Source organism: Panulirus ornatus, chromosome 6 (assembly GCF_036320965.1).
Source record: "Panulirus ornatus isolate Po-2019 chromosome 6, ASM3632096v1, whole genome shotgun sequence".
Taxonomy (NCBI): Eukaryota; Metazoa; Arthropoda; class Malacostraca; order Decapoda; family Palinuridae; genus Panulirus; species Panulirus ornatus.
The window spans coordinates 54,979,443-54,999,574 of NC_092229.1; the positions used below are offsets into that span (position 1 = coordinate 54,979,443).

Genomic DNA, 20,132 nt, shown 5'->3' on the forward strand with positions numbered 1-20,132 from the left:
AGGGAACGAGGAGAAGTGGGAGACCAAATTGGAGAGATGGAGTGAAAAAGATTTTGTGTGATCAGGGCCTGAACATGCAGGAGGGTGAAAGGCGGGCAAGGAATAGAGTGAATTGGATCGATGTGGTATACCGGGGTCGACGTGCTGTCAATGGATTGAATCAATGCATGTGAAGCGTCTGGGGTAAACCATGGAAAGTTCTGTGGGGCCTGGGTGTGGAAAGGGAGCTGTGGTTTCGGGCATTATTGCATGACAGCTAGAGACTGAGTGTGAACGAATGGGGCCTTTGTTGTCCTTTCCTAGCGCTACCTCGCACACATGAGGGGGAAGGGGGATGTTATTCCATGTGTGGTGAGGTGGCGATGGGAATGAATAAAGGCAGACAGTGTGAACTGTGTGCATGTGTATATATGTATGTGTCTGTGTATGTATATATATGTGTACATTGAGATGTATGGTTATGTATATTTGCGTGTGTGGACGTGTATGTATATACATGTGTATGGGGTTGGGTTGGGCCATTTCTTTCGTCTGATTCCTTGTGCTACCTCGCAAACGCGGGAGACAGCGACAAAGCAAAATAAATATATATATATATATATATATATATATATATATATATATATATATATATATATATATATATATAATCCCTGGGGGTAGGGGAGAAAGAATACTTCCCACGTATTCCCTGTGTGTCGTAGAAGGCGACTAAAAGGGGAGGGAGTGGGGGGCTGGAAATCCTCCCCTCTTGTTTCTATTTTAATTTTCCAAAAAAAGGAACAGAGAAGGGGGCCAGGTGAGGATGTTCCCTCAGAGGCCCAGTCCTCTGTTCTTAACGCTACCTTGCTGATGCGGGAAATGGCGAATAGTTTGAAAAAAAAGAAAAAAAAAAAAAAAATATATATATATATATATATATATATATATATATATATATATATATATAAATGCCCACAAATACACAGACGTATACAAGTATACACATGGTACATATTAATGCTAGCTTGCCTTCATCCATTCCTGGTGCCACCCCACCCCACAGGAAACATCATCACTACCTCTTGCTTCAATGAGGCAGCACCAGGAGAACAGACAAAAAGGGCCACATTCATTCACACTCAGTCTCTAGCTGTCATGTGTAAAGCACCAAAACCACAGCTCCCTATCCATATCCAGGCCCCATAGACCTTTCCATGGTTTACCCCAGAAGTTTCACATGCACTAGTTCAGTCCATTGACAGCAAATCAAACTCAGTATACCATATTCTTCCAAGTCACTCTATTCCTTGCATGCCTCTCACCCTCATGTATATTCAGGGTCCTGATCGCTCAATATCTTTTCCACTCCATCCTTCCACCTCCGTATACACATGAATATAGTGCATATGATCATGTATTTTCATAGAACACATAATGCCCTCCAACAGCAAGGACTCGAACTCGGGACCTTTATGTGGTAGTTGGGAACATCAATCATTCAGCCATGATCACACCAAGAACAGAAAATGAAAGTTCACATTTGCTACAGCCATTCCCTGATTGTCATGTGCAATGGTGTAATAAACCAAAACCATAGCACTGTATGCACAACCACAGTCTCCACAGACCTTTCCATGGTTTACCTTGACACTTCACATGCCCTGGTTCAGTCCACTGACAGCACATTAACCAAAAATATCTTTAAATATGTCATTCTATTTACAAGTACCTCAGATCTAATTTCTATGAAGGAGTCCTGGTATTACCCAGGACTTTCCTAAAGGCTCCTGCAGCCCAAGGCTGAGCTACTTCCATTTACAGGGAAATGTAGACACCTTTCTTTGATGAGACAATGGTCTTACTGATACTACCGCTCTAAAGGTGACTTTTTCAATGCCATTCCTCATGTTGGGGAGACAGCATCAGGAACAGATGATGAAATGTCCTCATTCACTTGCATTCACATTTTAGCTATCATATATAATACATCAAAACCAGAGCCTCCAGTCCACAACCAGACCCCACACAATTTTCTATGGTTCCTTCAACTGCTTTATCTGCTTTATATATCCGAAATTCAACTCAATGATAGTATGTCATCCCCTTTACACCATATACGCTCTAATTTGCCATATCCCTTGCATGCCTCACACCCTCTTGAATGTTCAAGCCCCAAACCTTCAAAGCATCTTTCACTCTATTCTTCCACCTCCTTGGTTTTTCCCTTTTCCCTATTCCCTCCACTTCTGACATGAATGCCCTCTCCTAACTCATCCTCTCCATATGTCCAAACCATTCAGCACATCCTCTTCAGCTTCTCATACATACTCCTCTTACTACCATGACTGTCTTGTACCCTCTCATTTCTTATTTTATCAACCTTCCTCACACAAAATGTCCTTAAATATTTCAGTACTAATACATTTGCCCTCTTTTGTACTTTGTCATCTTGGGTCCACACCTCACTTTCATGCAACACTACTGGGACTATCTCATTTCACTTACTAACAGTGACTGCTCTTTCCGCACATTTCTAATTGTACCTAGGACCTTCATTCCATCATCTGTCCTCTTCCTCTATTTAGCTTCCATGGTTCCATTTACTACCATGTCCATTCCCAGGCATCTAAAATACTTCACTTCCTCAAAGTTCTCTGCATTCAAACTCACACTCATACTAACCTGTCTTTATCCTCTGTTAAACCTAATAATTTTGCTTTTATTCACATTTACTCTCAACTTTCTCCCTTCACACAGACACTCAAACCCAGAAACCAGTTTTGGCAAATTCTCTATCACATTTACCACCACTGCTGTGTCACCTCCAAGGTGTTCCCAACCCCTGATAAACTGCAGACATGCTTCTTTCCCCAAAACCCTTGCATTTACCTCCCTCACATCCCATCTATAAACAGACAAAATAGCCATGGTGACATCACATTCTCTTTCAGCAGACTCACCTCCACTTGGGACCACATAACCCTCTCTCTTCTTACTCACACACACACCTTACTCTCTTGACAAAAACTTCTCACTGCTTCCAAAATTTTCCTCCCATGCTATAAATTCATAACACTTTCACACAACAGTTCCATTGATAGTGCCTTTCCAGATCTGTAAATGCACATACAGATCTTTCTGTTTCTCATACAAATTCTCCAAAGTATACACCTTATCCACATATCCTCTACTCCTGATGTTCTGTGCATACCAAAACCCTAAGTCACCACTCAACATCTTTGTGATGTGAACATTCATTTTTGTCTCCTTGCCTTTAAACAATGGCGCTACATAATAGGTATTCTACCAACCTCAGACATCTCATCATGTTCCAAATGCAATCCTAACCAACCAACAACACAGTCTTCTATCTATATCTCTGACACCTGTGCCCTTTAGGAACTTCCTCAAAGAGGTGGCCATGGCAAAAGAGTCTCCATAACTGTTGGAATCCAGTGCTGCTTCTTAGCCTTTAGTGGCTCACCCTTAACAGGCCACTGATAGAGGGTAACCCTAGTAGAGTGTTTTCAAAGACTACTGCCTAATTTTCTTACTAACTACTTCCATCTAATGTGTCTACCTAATGTTCCTGCCTAATGTTACAACCTACTACTTCTGCCTCAAGCTCTCAGCTAATGCTCCTAACTAGTACTTCTACCTAACATTTGTACCTGAAACTCCTGTCTAACATTCCTATCTACCACTTCAATCTATTGTTCCTAACATTTTGCCAAAAGGCAGAGCCAGCACAAAGCGTTCACCGCAGGAAAATCTAGTGTTGCGAAGAATGAGTTATGTAAGCTAGGTGTTGTCATGTGTTATTTGTGGCAAGAAACTGTTTGTGGACAGAATACCACCTATGTATATATATCAAAGAAAACCACACCATATTTCCTTATGCTTAATGAAGCACATTCAAAAATGTTAGAATAATATTCAGAAATAATAGTTAACTTAATTTTTGGAAAGCCTTTTACCTTTAACTTGAGGACTGACAAGCAAAATAAAATGTACAGCCTCACAAAGCAAAATACATGTGTTCATTTGAATTCCACTGAGACAGTGTAAAATATAATCCATAGATGACAACAACCAAACAGTCTTAAGAAATTCAACTGCAATCTCATCCATTTCAGCCACTATGCCACACTTCATCTTATGCAAGGATTTCATCACCAATTCTTTATTCACCACACTACTTACCATGACTCTCTCAACCCAAATACCTCCACATCCAAAGCGCCCCATATCTTCTACCACACTGAACACATTTAAAAGTCCTTCAAAATACTCAGTCCATCTCTTTACCTCATCTCTGCCAGTTACCACTTCCCAATCTGACCCCTTCACTGATACTCCCATTTGTTCTCTTGTTTTTTCACACCATTAATCTTCTTCCAAAAAATTTTATGATTGCTGATAAGCTGATACTAACTCAACCCCTTTCAAAACTCAACCCCTTTCAACATCTTTTTCTTCCTCTTGACCTCCTCTCACTTTCTCTAGTACACTTCCCAATCACTTGTATTCCTTCTTTGGAAAGTAACAGCTATATATCTCTCTTTCGCCTTTCACTAGCAAGTTAACCATTCACTATCCTTTTTCAAATGCTTACCTATATTCAATATACCTTACAATCATCTTTTCATATCTAATATGTTGATTTGTTTTACTCAGTGCATAAACACTTATCAAAGTAATCTATTTTCCTGTATAAAATAAACCACAGAGTAGTCTGTGGGGTTTAGCTGTTTATGGTTGGCTCTGGTTTCAGTATACTATACATACCAGCTAGAAAATGGATGTGTGCAAATATCACCATTGTTCATTTGCTCCTGATGTTGTAGGGCTAAGGTAGGAAGCAATTACATTTACAAAAAATATATAATATACTTTGTGTTAATTACTGCATCTCTGGGTTGATGGGAAAAGCTGATCCTGTAATCAAGCTGGAAAATCAAAGACTTACAGAGATAATTGTTAGGGTTTTGGGATAACCACGTAGGAGTTTGTTCACACCTTCTAAGCGTGCTGACAATGAAGTTGCTGCCCTGGTCCTGTGGTTTCTTGAGTATGTTTGAATCTATAATCTGTCGTCTGGTATGCACCAAATTGTAGTACAATCTCACACGATCCTCACCTGTAATCTGCTTCACCTATGAGACAAAACAGAAACACTATATATTTGCAGGTAGTTACTAAGCAAAAATTTTCAGTATTAATAGGAAAATCTTCCTCAAATTTGCCTGATTACTGTTTTTATCATCTTTTTAATTGAAAAGCCATCTAAGTACCTAAAAGATTGGCAGGCCTGTACATATACATACAACGCAAGAAAAGCTGTAGACATGCACTTGGGATGTATTAATAGTTTTCTAATTTTCTCATTTCCTGGAGTATTTATGGTATTTCAATTCTACGAGGAGCCTTTCAGTTTCCTTCAGAAATAAAGACAAATGCAGATTTAAAACCATGATGAACAACAATGGTAGGACATTATATGCTATGGTGTGCACAAAACTGGTTATTCTTAGACTCCAATATAAGTAACCCTTCTCACCCCAACGGTACAGCCCCAGGTGCATGAGAGAAAGGTGAAGGACATCTGAATATTGGTAAAAAAAAATGTCTGAATATTCCTTTTAGATAATAATGAAGTAAAGCCGTACTAATTTGAGCTTCAACAATTTAAATTCTATTTATTTCACACAAATTTACCAAAATCAGAAATTCAGGTAAACCCCTAATAATTGTGTATATGTGTTTTAATGTAATTCTAAATGTTTTTGAGTTACTCTTATACCAGTATGATTTTTGCAATTCATATATTAGTGAAGAAAATGGGTTGGATCAGAGTACAAAATATATCCCAATTGGTATTATGTTACAACAGGTCTGGAGGAAAAGGTAAGGAACATCATCCTGTTGGGATCCCCCTAGACAACGAAAACCACCAAAAGCCAAACAATAATCATCATAATGAAATGTTATACTCATCATCAGAAGCAATGGAGACATGAGGAACAAGGGTAATTGCACATAAAGCATCAGTAGAAGGTGGAGTTTGTGCCTGGCAAGACATGTTAACAACAGAAGTGTAGCACTTACCACTATCATAGTAATACACTTTCAACAGAAACTTGTTATTTCTCCCTAGGTAAGGTGAAGAATGAAACACTTGTTTCTTGGTCATTTAAATTTTTCTTGTATAATGTGCTTTAACTTCAGAAGAGAAAAATTGCTTTTCACATGCAAAACAATTTTTCAGAGTCTAGGAAGTATGGCATTAATTGATGGGATGGAGATTGCAATATAAATACATAAGAATACATACAAAATGGCAATAAACTGTTAATTCAAACATAGGTTTCATTGGTGGATTGGGTTGTCAACAGTATTACAGGTGTATTTCACTGACTATTGCAATCCTCTTACATTTTACTAGATTCAGTGTGAAAAATCAAGAAAAAAGGGAAAATCGGTGAAAGGGTTAAGTGGGGAAGTGGAAAAAGACTGTGATGAGGTGAGAAGGAGTTGGAGTGAATACAGGTTGAGTATCCCTTATCCGAAATGCATGGGACCAGAGTGTTTCAGATTTTGGAATAGTTGCACATACATAATGAGATATCTTGGGGATGGGACCCAAGTCTAAACACAAAAATCCACTTATGTTTTATATATACTTTATACACATAGCCTGAAGGTAATTTGTACAATATTCTTATTAATTTTGCGCATGAAACAAAGTTTATGTAATAGTGAACCATCAGAAAGCTAGGTATCACAACCTCAACTGCCCATGTAGACAATCTATGGTTGTTTGGCATCACCTTCATTCCTAACTCTGAATTCATATGCTGCTGATAAGCAATCAATTTCTTGCACTTATTCACACACAAGTACATAACAGTAAGAAATATGAAATACCATTAATACAGTAAAAAACATGTATTTAGGGTAACCAAGCAGTACAGTAGCATCAGCAGAACACCTGTATCAGCAGTTAAACAACAAACAATTACATGATATCAGTTTCCACCTACAATGCTGTGGTGTGGAATTTTCCACTTGTAATGTTATGTTGCTGCTCAAAAAGTTTTGGATTTTGGAGCATTTCAGATTTTGGATTTTCAGATTAGGGATGCTCAATCTTTACTTAGAAGGTTTTGTTGAATGAGTCTGATGATGAAGTGGCAGATGTAGGGTGTTTGGGTCAAGGAAATATGCAAGGTGAGGGAGTCATGGAAAGTGGTTTGGTGAAAAGAAAAGAGGTGGTAAACGATGAAATGCAGCAAGGCAGCTGGAGAGGATGGTATTGCAGATTAATTTCTCGAGAAAGGGGGTGGCTGTGTCGTTGACTGGTTAGTTAGGATTTTTTAGTGTGTATGGATCATGGTTCAGTGCCTGAGGATTGGAAGAATGCCTGTATAGTACCACTGTATAAAGGTAAGAAGGATAAAGGCGATTGTTTGAATTATAAAGGTATAAGTTTCTGGAGTGTATCTTGTAAGTTGCTTGGGGGAGTAGTGATTGAGAGGGTGGTGGCATGCACTGAGCATCAGATAGGTGAGGAACAATGTGGTTTCAGTTGCAGAATAAGATTTGTTGATGAGGTATTTACTTTGAAGTGTGTGTGTGTGTGTGTGTGTGTGTGTGTGTGTGTGTGTGTGTGTGTGTGTGTGTGTGAGAAATTGAGAAACAAGGATTTGTAAGTGGCATTTTTGGATCTTAAGAAAGCATATGAAAGGGTTCATAGAGATTCTTTGTGGAATGTGTTACAAACATAAGGCACAAGAAGAAAACAAGTAGAACCAATGGGAGTTTTATGAAAAAAAAAAATAAGGCATTTACGTGAATAGGCTGAGAGGACGGTGAATAGTTCTAAATGAAAGTGGGTCTACAGTAGGGGTGTGTGGTGTTATCAAGTTGTCCAATCTGTTTAAGAATGGGGAGGTGAGGGAAGTGAATGTAAGGGTTTTGGGGAGAAGGTTAGGTCTGCAATCTAGCATGGGTGCAGCTACTGTTTTCTTATGATACAGTGCTGGTGGCAGATTCAAGTGAGAAACTGTAGAAACTGGTTTCTGAATTTGAGAGAGCATATGAATAAGGGCAAGGCTTAGCACCAGGGGGGAGAAAGGTTAGTTGAGGGTGTTCGTTTCAATGGAGAAACTTGAAGGAAGTGAAATGTTTTACATAGCTGGGAGTGGGCATGACAGAGAATGAAACCATGGAAACTGAACTGAGTTATAAGGTAGGTGAAAGAGTGAAGGTCCTGGTAGCACTGAAAAATATGTGGAAAAAGAGTTCACTACCTGGGATGGTGAAGATGGGCCTCTTTGATGGTACAGTAATCCCAACAGTGTAGTATATATATATGTAAGGTATGGGCTCTATATGAGAATGTAAGGAAGAGGGTGAATGTATTGGTGACAAAATGTTCAAGGACAATATGAGGTGTGAAGAGAGTTGATTCAGTAAGAAATGATAGGGTAAGAGAAAGGTATGGTAATAAGGATATAGTTGACAGAGCTACACAGGGTGCGCTGGAATGGTTTGGACACATGGAGAGAATAGGTGAAGGGAGTTGTGTTTTATGTTGGAGGCTCCAGTCAAGAACAGAAGTCCATGTCTAGGCCAGATCTTAACTGAAATAAGGAAAACATTATGAAAGGGAGAAAGAAGAAACATGGAAAAGTATTTATGAATTTTGGAGGAAATGAAAAACCTGTCACTTATAATGTGCCAGGTCATAGTTATTGGGAAAGACATGAGAAGGTAAAGAGTTCCAAAGCTTTGAGGCATGGGGAAAGAAAAAGCTTTCAAAACGGCCACACAGTAATCACAAGGCACAGCAGCTTACCAAGTACTGCATGGTCCAGCTACTTGTGGGAGCACACAAGCAACCAATTCTAAGAAGCAAAATCCAAAGTAATACCTATAGCAGAAGGAAAATGTATCAACATTGCACCATAAGGTAAGCAGGTTAAGCTCTGAAGTTTGCTTAGGAGAGTTTATAAGTTGGACTGCTTTCAAATCATCACTAACAAGTAAAGATGCAGAGCTAGAACCTACCCAGATGAAAGAGAAGTACTCCAAAGATGAATCAATCCCTTGTATAAACAGAGCAACTGCTCACAAGAAAAGAAATTTCAAAATCTAAACAGGACTTCCAGTTTCTTAGGGAAAGACTTAGCTATTTCCATAATGTAGGGTTACCAAGAGAGAGTGGACATGACAATAATACCAAGTATGTTCAATGCATCTAGAGGTAGAATTACAAAACCGTCAAAGGAGAGACGAGAGTTTTAAGGAGTTTTCAACAAAGAGATGGGTAGAAACTGGGTCTTGGAGGCATTAAACTTAAGCAGGTTTCATCTATCCCACTGAGATACCGTGTCCAAGCCTAAGTTTACTGAGGAAGTTGTGTTGAGACGAGATGCAAATCATGTGATGGAAGGAGCAGAACTGAAGGATGTGTAGGAATGCAGAGTTGAGTAATCAGTGTATGAGTGCAATTGGTTATTTGTGAGAGGAAATCTTTGACAGAAAGGATAAAAGGTGTAGTGGACAGGACAGACCCTTTAGAGACACTGCTATTGAGAGAGAAGCAAGGGGAAGCTGATCCAACAACAACCACAGAAATAGATTGGCCACAGAAGAAGCTGAATATGAGGGAAAAAAGTGAGGGAGGGAAGCCAAAAAAGGGGAGCTTAGAGATGAAACCCTGATGCCAAACCCATTCAAGTGTAACTATGCAGGATTCTCCAGAATCTCTCATGGAAAATGACCAGACATAGTAAGATAGGAAAGAATATAACTAAAGGATCTTGCCTTAAGCCATACTGGTGATCAGCGAGAAGACCGTGAAATCCAAGATGTCTATAGATATGGGAGTTGAGGAAGGATTCAAAGGCTCTGGAAATGGTAGATGTCAAAGAAACAGGATGATAGTCAAAGGGGTTAGAACAGTCATCCTTCCTTAGGATGGGATGTGTCAATGCATGCTTCTAAGGAGAAGGAAGAGTTTTGGTTTTCAAACAGAAATGGAACAGATGAGCAAGCACAAATGCAACTTCAGAGGCACACTTTCAGTAAACGGGGATGGAAGTCATCAGGACTATAAGCCTTGCTTGTGTCCAGAGAAAGAAGTGCTTTTCGGACAATCCAAAAAGAGATCATGGGGAGGAACATAGGATTAGTAAGAGGAGCATCAGGGAATGAAGGAATGTTGGAATCATCTAAGGTAGAGTTAGAGGAGAAACGGGAACAAAAGAGAGTTGCTTTGTCTATTGGAGAGACAGCTACAGTATTGTCAGAATGGAAAAGTGAAGGAAAGGTAAAGAGACAAAAGTCATTACAAATGCCCTCAGCCAAAGACCAGAAAGACCTCTCGTTGGATGACAAAGAGAGGTTATCACATATCTTTGAATAACATGCTTGCAGTGATTATGGGCAGTGATAAAAGCCGAATGGGGGTTAGAGGAAGGAGAGTTTTCCCAAGCCCAATATGCCTGATCCTTTGCCTGAATGGCCTCAGAACAGGAATGGCTGAACCATGGACTGGATGAGCCTCAGAACAGGAATGGCTGAACCATGGATTGGATGAAGTGGTCATCTTGGAGGAAGAGGGGATAAATTCTTCCATTCCTGCAAGGATAACCTTTGCTATACATTTGGTGGAGACAGAAGTATCACCATATAAAAGACAGTAATTCACCCAAGGAAAGTCAGAAAAGAAGTCACGTAGTTATTCCAGTCAGCTTTGTTGAGGTGCCAGTATTTATGCTTAGAAGGGGCTGCTGGAGGGGGATGTGCCATTGAGATAGATAAATGTATGAGAGTGTGATCAGATGAACCGATTGAAGGCAAGATCATGTACTTATAGCAGGATGGACTAGAAGTGAAGAACAAATCCAGAATATTAGAACAGTGGTCACAACTGTCAGGAATATGAGTAGGGCAGGAGATAATTTGCTCTAAATCACAGAGAATAGGGAACATCAGGGTTTCAATTCCTCAACTATAGTATGGGAGGAATTCAACCATTCCCTATGGTGAAAATTGAAATCCTTGAGGTAGAGGATCTTGGCTTGCATGTGAGAGTATGTCACAGTCTTACAGCAGGAGTTTAGATTGTCAAAGAAAGATATGAAATTTGTAGGATTTGGAGAGGAATAGGTGAAACAAGAAAAGTGTGGTAGTTGAGAGACAGACCTTGAGCCACAGAACATCGAAATTTGGGGACTCAAGGTCCTTTAGCCATGGAACAGATGTGTTGATGTTGGAATAAGTACAAACACCACTTTTGAACAGAATCATGGGCAAAGATTACAGGGATAGGGGTGAAAGAATACTTCCCACATATTCCCTGCGTGTCGTAGAAGGCGACTAAAAGGGGAGGGAGCGAGTGGCTGGAAATCCTCCCCTCTCATTTTTTTTTTTTTTTTTTTAATTTTCCAAAAGAAGGAACAGAGAAGGGGCCAGGTGAGGATATTCCCTCTAAGGCCCAGTCCTCTGTTCTTAACGCTACCTCGCTAATGCGGGAAATGGCGAATAGTATGAAAGAAAGAAAAACAAGAGATTGGGCAGAAAGAATACATCCTATGTATTCCCGTGTGTCGTAGAAAGCTGCTACAGGTGGGAGCAGGGGGCTAGAAACCCTTTTCTCCTTGTACTTAGATTTCTAAAAAGGGAAACAGAAGGAGTCAAATGGTAAGTTTGTCTTCCTCCTTGAAGGTTCAAATTGGGTTGTCTGAATGTGTGGATGTAACCAAGATGAAAAGAAAGGAGAGATAAGTAGTATGTCAGAGGAAAGAAACCTGGATGTTCTGGCTCTGAGAGAAACGAAGCTCAAGGGGAAAGGGGGAGAGTGGTTTGGGAAAGTATTGGGAGTAAAGTCAGGGGTTGGTGAAAGGACAAGAGCTAAGGAAGGAGTACCACTACTCCTGAAGCAGAGTTCTGGAAATATGTGATAGAGAGTAAGAAAGTAAATTGTACATGGATGTGGGTAAAACTGAAAGTGGATGGAGAGAGATGGGTGATTATTGGTGCCTATGCACCTGGTCATGAGAAGACAGATCATGAGGCAAGTGTTTTGGAAGCAGCTAAGTGAGTGTGTTAGTAGCTTTGATACACAAGACTGGGTTATAGTGATGGGTGATTTAAATGTGAAGGTGAGTAATGTGGCAGTTGAGAGTATAATTGGTGTACATGGGGTGTTCAGTGTTGTAAATGGAAATGGTGAAGAGATTGTGGATCTGTGTGCTGAAAAAGACTGGTGATTGGGAATGCTTAGTTTAAAAAGGGAGATATACATAAGTATATATATGTGAGTAAGAGAGATGGTCAAAGGGCATTACTGGATTACTTATTAATTCATGGGCATGTAAAAAAGAGACTTTTGAGTGTTAATGTGCTGAGAGGGGCAGCTGGAGGGGTGTCTGATCATTATCTTGTGGAAGCAAAGGAGAAGATTTGTAGAGGTTTTCAAAAAGAAGAGAGAATGTTGAGGAGAAGAAAGTGGTGAGAATAAGTGAGCTTGGAAAGGAGACTTGTGTGAGGAAGTACCAGGAAAGACTGAGAGTAGAATGACAAAAAATGAGAGCAAATGACATGAGGAGAGTAGGTGAGAAATGTGATGTATTTAGGGAAGCAATGATGGCTTGCGCAAAAGATGCATGTGGCATAAGAAAGGTGGGAGGTGGGCAGATTAGAAAGGGTAGTGAGCGGTGGGATGAGGAAGTAAGGCTGTTAGTGAAAGAAAAAAGAAAGCATATGGAAGATACTTGCAGGGAAATAGGGCAAATGATTGGGATATGTATAAAAGAAAGCGGCAGGAGGTCAAGAAAAAGGTGCAAGGGTTGAAAAGGAGGGCAAATGAGAGTTAGGGTAAGAAAGTATCATTAAATTTTAGAGAGTAAAAAGATGCTTTGTAAGGAGGTAAATGACTTGTGTAAGATTAGAACAAATGGGAACATTGGTGAAGGGGGCAAGTCGGAAGGTAATAACAAGTAGTGATTAAGTAAGATGGAGAAGGAGTGAGTATTTTTAAGGTTTGTTGAATGTGTTTGATGTTAGAGTGGCAGATATAGGGTGTTTTGGTCAGGGTGGTGTGTGAAGTGAGAGGGTCAGGGAGAATGGTTTGGTAAAGAGAGAAGAGGTAGTGAAAGCTTTGCTGAAGATGAAATCCAACAAGGCAACAGTTTTGGATGGTATTATAGTTCAGTTCATTAAGAATGGGGGTGACTGTGTTGTTGATTGGTTGGTTAGGATAATTAATGTATGTATGGCTCATGGTGAAGTGCCTGAGGATTGGCAGAATGCATGCATAATGCCATTGTACAAAGGCAAAGGGGGTAAAGGTGAGTGTTCAAACTACATGGGCATAAGTTTGTTGAGTATTCCTGGGAAAAAATTTGGGAGGGTATTAATTGAGAGGGTGAAGGCATGTACAGAGCATCATATTAGGGAAGAGCAGTGTGGTTTCAGAGGTGGTAGAGGATGTGTGGATCAGGTGTTTGCTTTGAAGAATGTATGTGAGAAATAATTAGAAAAGCAAATGGATTTGCATGTAGCATTTATGGATCTGGAGAAGGCATATGATAGAGTTGACAGAGATGCTCTGTGGAAGGTATTAAGAATATATGGTGTGGGAGGCAAGTTGTTAGAAGCAGTGAAAAGTTTTTATCAAGGCTGTAAGGTATGTGTACGTGTAGGAAGAGAGGAAAGTGATTGGTTCTCAGTGAATGTAGGTTTGTGGCAGGGGTGTGTGATGTCTCCATGGTTGTTTAATTTGTTTATGGATGGGGTTGTTAGGGAAGTGAATGCAAGAGTTTTGGAAAGAGGGGCATGTATGCAGTCTGTTGTGGGTGAGAGAGCTTGGGAAGTGAGTCAGTTGTTGTTCGCTGATGATACAGCGCTGGTGGCTGATTCATGTGAGAAACTGCAGAAGCTGGTGACTGAGTTTGGTAAAGTGTGTGAAAGAAGAAATCTGAGAATAAATGTGAATAAGAGCAAGGTTATTAGGTACAGTAAGGTTGAGGGACAAGTCAATTGGGAGGTAAGTTTGAATGGAGAAAAACTGGTGGAAGTGAAGTGTTTTAAATATCTGGGAGTGGATTTGGCAGCGGATGGAACCATGGAAGCGAAAGTGAATCATAGGGTGGGGGAGGGGGTGAAAGTTCTGGGAGCGTTGAAAAATGTGTGGAAGTTGAGAACATATCTCGGAAAGCAAAAATGGGTATGTTTGAAGGAATAGTGGTTCCAACAATGTTATATGGTTGCGAGGCACGGGCTATGGATAGAGTTGTGCAGAGGAGGGTGGATGTGCTGGAAATGAGATGTTCGAGGACAATATGTGGTGTGAGGTGGTTTGATTGGGTAAGTAATAATCGGGTAAGAGAGATGTGTGGTAATAAAAAGAGTGTGATTGACAGAGCAGAGGAGGATGTTTTGAAATGGTTTGGTCACATAGAGAGAATGAGTGTGGAAAGATTGACCAAGAGGATATATGTGTCAGAGGTGGAGGGAATGAGGAGAAGTGGGAGACCAAATTGGAGGTGGAGAGATGGAGTGAAAAAGATTTTAAGTGATCGGGGCCTGAACATGCAGGAGGGTGAAAGGTGTGCATGGAATAGAGTGAATTGGAACGATGTGGTATACCAGGGTCGACGTGCTTGTCAATGGATTGAACCAGGGCATGTGAAGCATCTGGGGTAAATCATGGAAAGTTCTGTGGGGCCTGGATGTGGAAAGGGAGCTGTGGTTTCTGTGCATTATTACATGACAGCTAGAGACTGAGTGTGAATGAATGTGGCCTTTGTTGTCTTTTCCTAGCGCTACCTCGCGCACATTAGGGGGGAGGTGGTTGTTATTTCACGTGTGGCGGGGTGGCGATGGGAATGAATAAGGGCAGACAGTATGAATTGAGTACATGTGTACATATGTATATGTCTGTGTGTGTATATATATGTATACGTTGAGATGTATAGGTATGTATATGTGTGTGTGTGTGGACGTGTATGTATATACATGTGTATGTGGGTGGGTTGGGCCATTCTTTTGTCTGTTTCCTTGTGCTACCTCACTAACGTGGGAGACAGCGACAAAGCAAAAAATGAAAAAAAAAATTAATTAAGAGGGTGAAGGCATATACAGAGCATCAGATTGGGGAAGAGCAGTGTGGTTTCAGACGTGGTAGATGATGTGTGGATCAGGGTTTTTGCTTTGAAGAATGTGTGTGTAAGAAATACTTAGAAAAACTGATGGATTTGTATGTAGCATTTATGAATCTGGAGAAAGCATATGATAGGGTTGATAGAGATGCTTTGTGGAAGGTCTTAAGAGTATATGGTGTCGGGGATAAGTTGCTAAAAGCAGTGAAAGTTTTTATCAAGGATGTAAGGCATTTGTACGAGCAGGAAGGGAGAAGAATGATTGGTTCCCAGCAAAGGTTGGTCTGCGGCAGAGATGTGTGATTTCCCCATGGTTTTTTAATTTGTTTATGGATGGAGTGGTTAGGGAAGTAAATGCAAGAGTGTTGGAGAGAGGGGTGAGTATGCAGTCTGTTGGGGATGAGAGGGCCTGGGAAGTATGTATATACATGTGTATGTGGGTGGGTTGGGCCATTCTTTTGTCTGTTTCCTTGCGCTACCTCACTAACGCGGGAGACAGCGACAAAGCAAAAAATGAAAAAAAAAAATTAATTAAGAGGTGAAGGCATATACAGAGCATCAGATTGGGGAAGAGCAGTGTGGTTTCAGACGTGGTAGATGATGTGTGGATCAGGGTTTTTGCTTTGAAGAATGTGTGTGTAAGAAATACTTAGAAAAACTGATGGATCTGTATGTAGCATTTATGAATCTGGAGAAGGCATATGATAGGGTTGATAGAGATGCTTTGTGGAAGGTCTTAAGAGTATATGGTGTCGGGGATAAGTTGCTAAAAGCAGTGAAAGTTTTTATCAAGGATGTAAGGCATTTGTACGAGCAGGAAGGGAGAAGAATGATTGGTTCCCAGCAAAGGTAGGTCTGCGGCAGAGATGTGTGATTTCCCCATGGTTTTTTAATTTGTTTATGGATGGAGTGGTTAGGGAAGTAAATGCAAGAGTGTTGGAGAGAGGGGTGAGTATGCAGTCTGTTGGGGATGAGAGGGCCTGGGAAGTGAATCGGTTGTTGTTCGCTGATGATACAGCTCTGGTGGCTGATTAGAGGGAGAAACTGCAAAGGTTGGTGACTGAGTTTGAAAAAATGTGTGAAAGGAAAAAGTTGAGAGAAAATGTGACATAAGAGCAAGGTTATTAGGTTCTGTAGGGTTGAGGGACAAGTAAATTGGGATGTAAGTTTGAATGGAGAAAAATTGGAGGGAGTGAAGTGTTTTAGATATTTGGAAGTAGACCTAGCAAAGAATGGAAGCAGAGGTGAGTCACAGGGTGGAGGAGGGGGCAAAGGTTTTGAGAGTGAAGAATGTGTGGAAGGAGAGAACATTATCTTGAAAAGCAAAAATGGGTATCTTTGGAGGAATAGTAGTTCCAACAATATTATGTGGTTGCGAGGCATGGGCTATGGATAGGGTTGTATGGAGGAGGGTGGATGTGTTGGAAATGAAATGTTTGAGGATAATATGCAGTGTGAGGTGGTTTGATCGAGTAAGTAATGAAAGGGTAAGAGAGATGTGTGGAAATAAAAATTGTAGTTGAGAGGGATTGGGAAGTGAGTCAGTTGTTGTTTGCTGGAGGAGGGGGGAAATGTTTTGAGAGTGATGAAGAACTGTAGAGGATGGTGACTGAGTTTGGTAAAGTGTGTGAAAGGAGAAAATTGAGATTAAATGTCAATAAGAGCAAGGTTATTAGGTTCAGCAGGGTAGAGGGGCAAGTTAATTGGGAGGTAAGTTTGAATGGAGAAAAACTGGAGGAAGTGAAGTGTTTTAGGTATCTGGGAGTGGACTTAGCAGCAGATGGAACTATGGAAGCGGAAGTGATGCTTCACATGCCCTGGTTCAATCCAATGACAGCCATTAGCCCCGGTATACCACATTATTCCAATTCACTCTATTCCCTGCACTCCTTTCACCCTCCTTTATGTTCAGGCCCCGATTGCTCAAAATCTTTATCACACCATCTTTCCACCTTCACTTTGGTCTCCCATTTTTACTTGTTCCCTTGACCTCTGACACATATATCTCTTTGTCGATCTTCCTTTCATTCTCTCCATGGGTCCAAACCATTTCAACACACCCTCTTCTGCTCTCTGAACCACGCTCTTTTTATTACCACACATCCCTCTTACCCTTTCATTACTTACTTGATCGAACCACCTCACACCACATACTGTCCTCAAACATTTCATTCCCAACACATCCACCCTCCTCCGCACAACCCTATCTATAGCCCATGCCTCACAACCACATGACATCGTTGGAAACACTGTTCCTTCAAAAATACCCATTTTTGCTCTCCGAGATAACGTTCTCACCTTCCACACATTTTTCAATGCGCCCAGAACCTTCACCCTCTCCCCCATCCTGTGACTCACTTCTGCTTCCATGGGTCATCTGCTGCTAAGTCAACTCCCAGATATCTAAAACACTTCACTTCCTCCAGGTTTTCTCCATTCAAACTTACCTCCCAATTAACTTGCCCCTCAACCCTATTGAACCTAATAACCTTGCTCTTATTCATATTTACTCTTAACTTTCTCCTTACACACACTTTACCAATCTTAGTCACCAACCTCTGCAGTTTCTCACCTGAATCAGCCACCAGCGCTGTATCATGAGCGAACAACAACTGACTCACTTCCCAAGCCCTCTCATCCACAACAAACTGCATACTTGCTCCTCTCTCTAAAACTGTTGCATTCACTTCCCTAACCACCCCATCCATAAACAAATTAAACAACCATGGAGACATCATGCACCCCTGCCACAAACCTACATTCACTGGGAACCAATCACTTTTCTCTCTTCCTACTTGTACACGTGCCTTACATCCTTGATAAAAACTTTTCACCGCTTCTGTCAACTTACCTCCCACACCATATATACTCTTAAAACCTTCCACAGAGCATCTCTATCAACCCTATCATATGCCTTCTTCAGATCCATAAATGCTACATACAAATCCATCAGTTTTTCTAAGTATTTCTCACATACATTCTTCAAAGCAAACACCTGATCCACACATCAGCTACCACTTCTGAAACCACATTGCTCTTCCCCAATCTGATGCTCTATACATGCCTTTACCCCTCTCAATCAATATCCTCCCATATAATTTCCCAGGAATACTTAACAAACTAATGCCCCTATGATTTGAACACTCACCTTTATCCCCTTTGCCTTTGTACAATGGCACTATGCATTTTTCATAAATTCCACTGCAATACCATCCAAACCCACTGCCTTGCCAGCTTTCATCTTTTGCAAAGCTTTCACTACCTCTTCTTTGTTTACCAAACCATTCTCCCTGACCCTCTCACTTTGCACACCACCCAAACCAAAACACACTATATCTGCCAATCTATCATCAAACACATTCAACAAACCTTAAAAATACTCACTCAATCTCCTTCTCACTTCATCACTACTTGTTATTACCTCCCCATTTGCCCACTTCACTGATGTTCCCATTTGCTCTCTTGTCTTACACATGTTATTTACCTCCTTCTAAAACATCTTTTTATCCTCCCTAAAATCTAATGATACTCTCTCACCCCAACTCTCATTTGCCCTCTTTCTCACCTCTTGCACCTTTCTCTTGAACTCATGCCACTTTCTTTTATACATCTCCCAGTCATTTGCACTACTTCCCTGCAAAAATCATCCAAATGCCTCTCTCTTCTCTTTCACTAATATCCGTACTTCTTCATCCCACCACTCACTACCCTTTCTAATCTGCCTCCCACCTTTCTCATGCCACATGCCTCTTTTGCACTATCACTGCTTCCCTGAATACATCCCATTCCTCTCCAACTCCTCTCACGTCATTTGCTCTCACCTTCTGCTATTCAACACTCAATCTCTCCTGGTATTCCTCACCATCTCCTTCCCAAGATCACTTACTCTCACCACTGTCTTCTCCCCAACATTCTCTCTTCTTTTATGAAAACCTCTACAAATCTTCACCTTTGCCTCCACAAGATCAGACATCCCTCCAGCTGCCCCTCTCATAACATTTACATCCAAAAGTCTCTCTTTTACAAGCGTATCAATTAACATGCAATCCAATAACACCCTTTGACCACCTCTCCTACTCACACATGTATACTTATATGTATCTCTCTTTTTAAGCCAGGTATTCCCAATCACCAGTCCTTTTGCAGCAAACAAATCCCCAAGCTCTTCACCATTTCCATTTACAACACTGAACACCCCATGTACACCAATAATACCCTCAACTGCCATATTACTCACTTTCGCATTCAAGTCACCCATCACTAAAACCAAGTCTTGGCATTAAAGCTACTGACACACTCACTCAGCTGCTCCCAAAACACTTGCCTCTCATAATCTTTCTTCTCATGACCAGGTGCACAGGCACTAGTAATCACCCATCTCTCTCCGTCTACTTTCAGTTTTACCCACATCAATCTAGAATTTACTTTCTTACACTCTATCACATACTCCCACAATTCCTGCTTCTGGAGTAGTGCTACACCTTCCTTAGCTCTTATCCTCTCATCAACTCCTGACTTTACCCCCAAGACATTTCCAAACCACTATTCCCCTTTACCCTTGAGCTTCATTTCACTTAGAGCCAAAACATCCAGATTCCTATCCTCAAACATACTACCTATCTCTCCTTTCTTCTCATCTTGGTTACATCCACACACATTTAGACACCCTAATCTGAGCCTTCGAGGAGGATGGTCACTCCCTGCATGACTCCTCCTTCTGTTTCCTCTTTAAGAAATCTCTATACAAGGAGGTGGGGTTTTCCGGACCCCTGCTCCCACCCTCTTTAATCGCCTTCTACGACACGCAGGGAATATGTGGGAAGTATTCTTTTTCCCCTATCCCCTGGGATGATTTAAATACAATATATCTAGAGAAGCAGTGATGGCATGTGCAAAAGATGCAAGTGGCATGAGAAAAGTGGGAGGTGGGCAGATTAGAAAGGGCAGTGAGTGGTGAGATGAAGAAGTAAAGTTGTT

The 20,132-nt window shown here is 40.8% G+C and overlaps 1 protein-coding gene across 1 annotated transcript in view; it reads right to left on the reverse strand.

The window, feature by feature from the left end:
* Positions 1-20,132, reverse strand: part of Myo81F (Myosin 81F) — a 387,373-nt gene that overhangs the window by 100,393 nt on the left and 266,848 nt on the right. Inside the window, exon 30 of the mRNA XM_071662293.1 lies at positions 5,002-5,138. Coding sequence (XP_071518394.1) covers positions 5,002-5,138 — 137 coding nt within the window. The remainder of the gene's footprint in view (positions 1-5,001; positions 5,139-20,132) is intronic.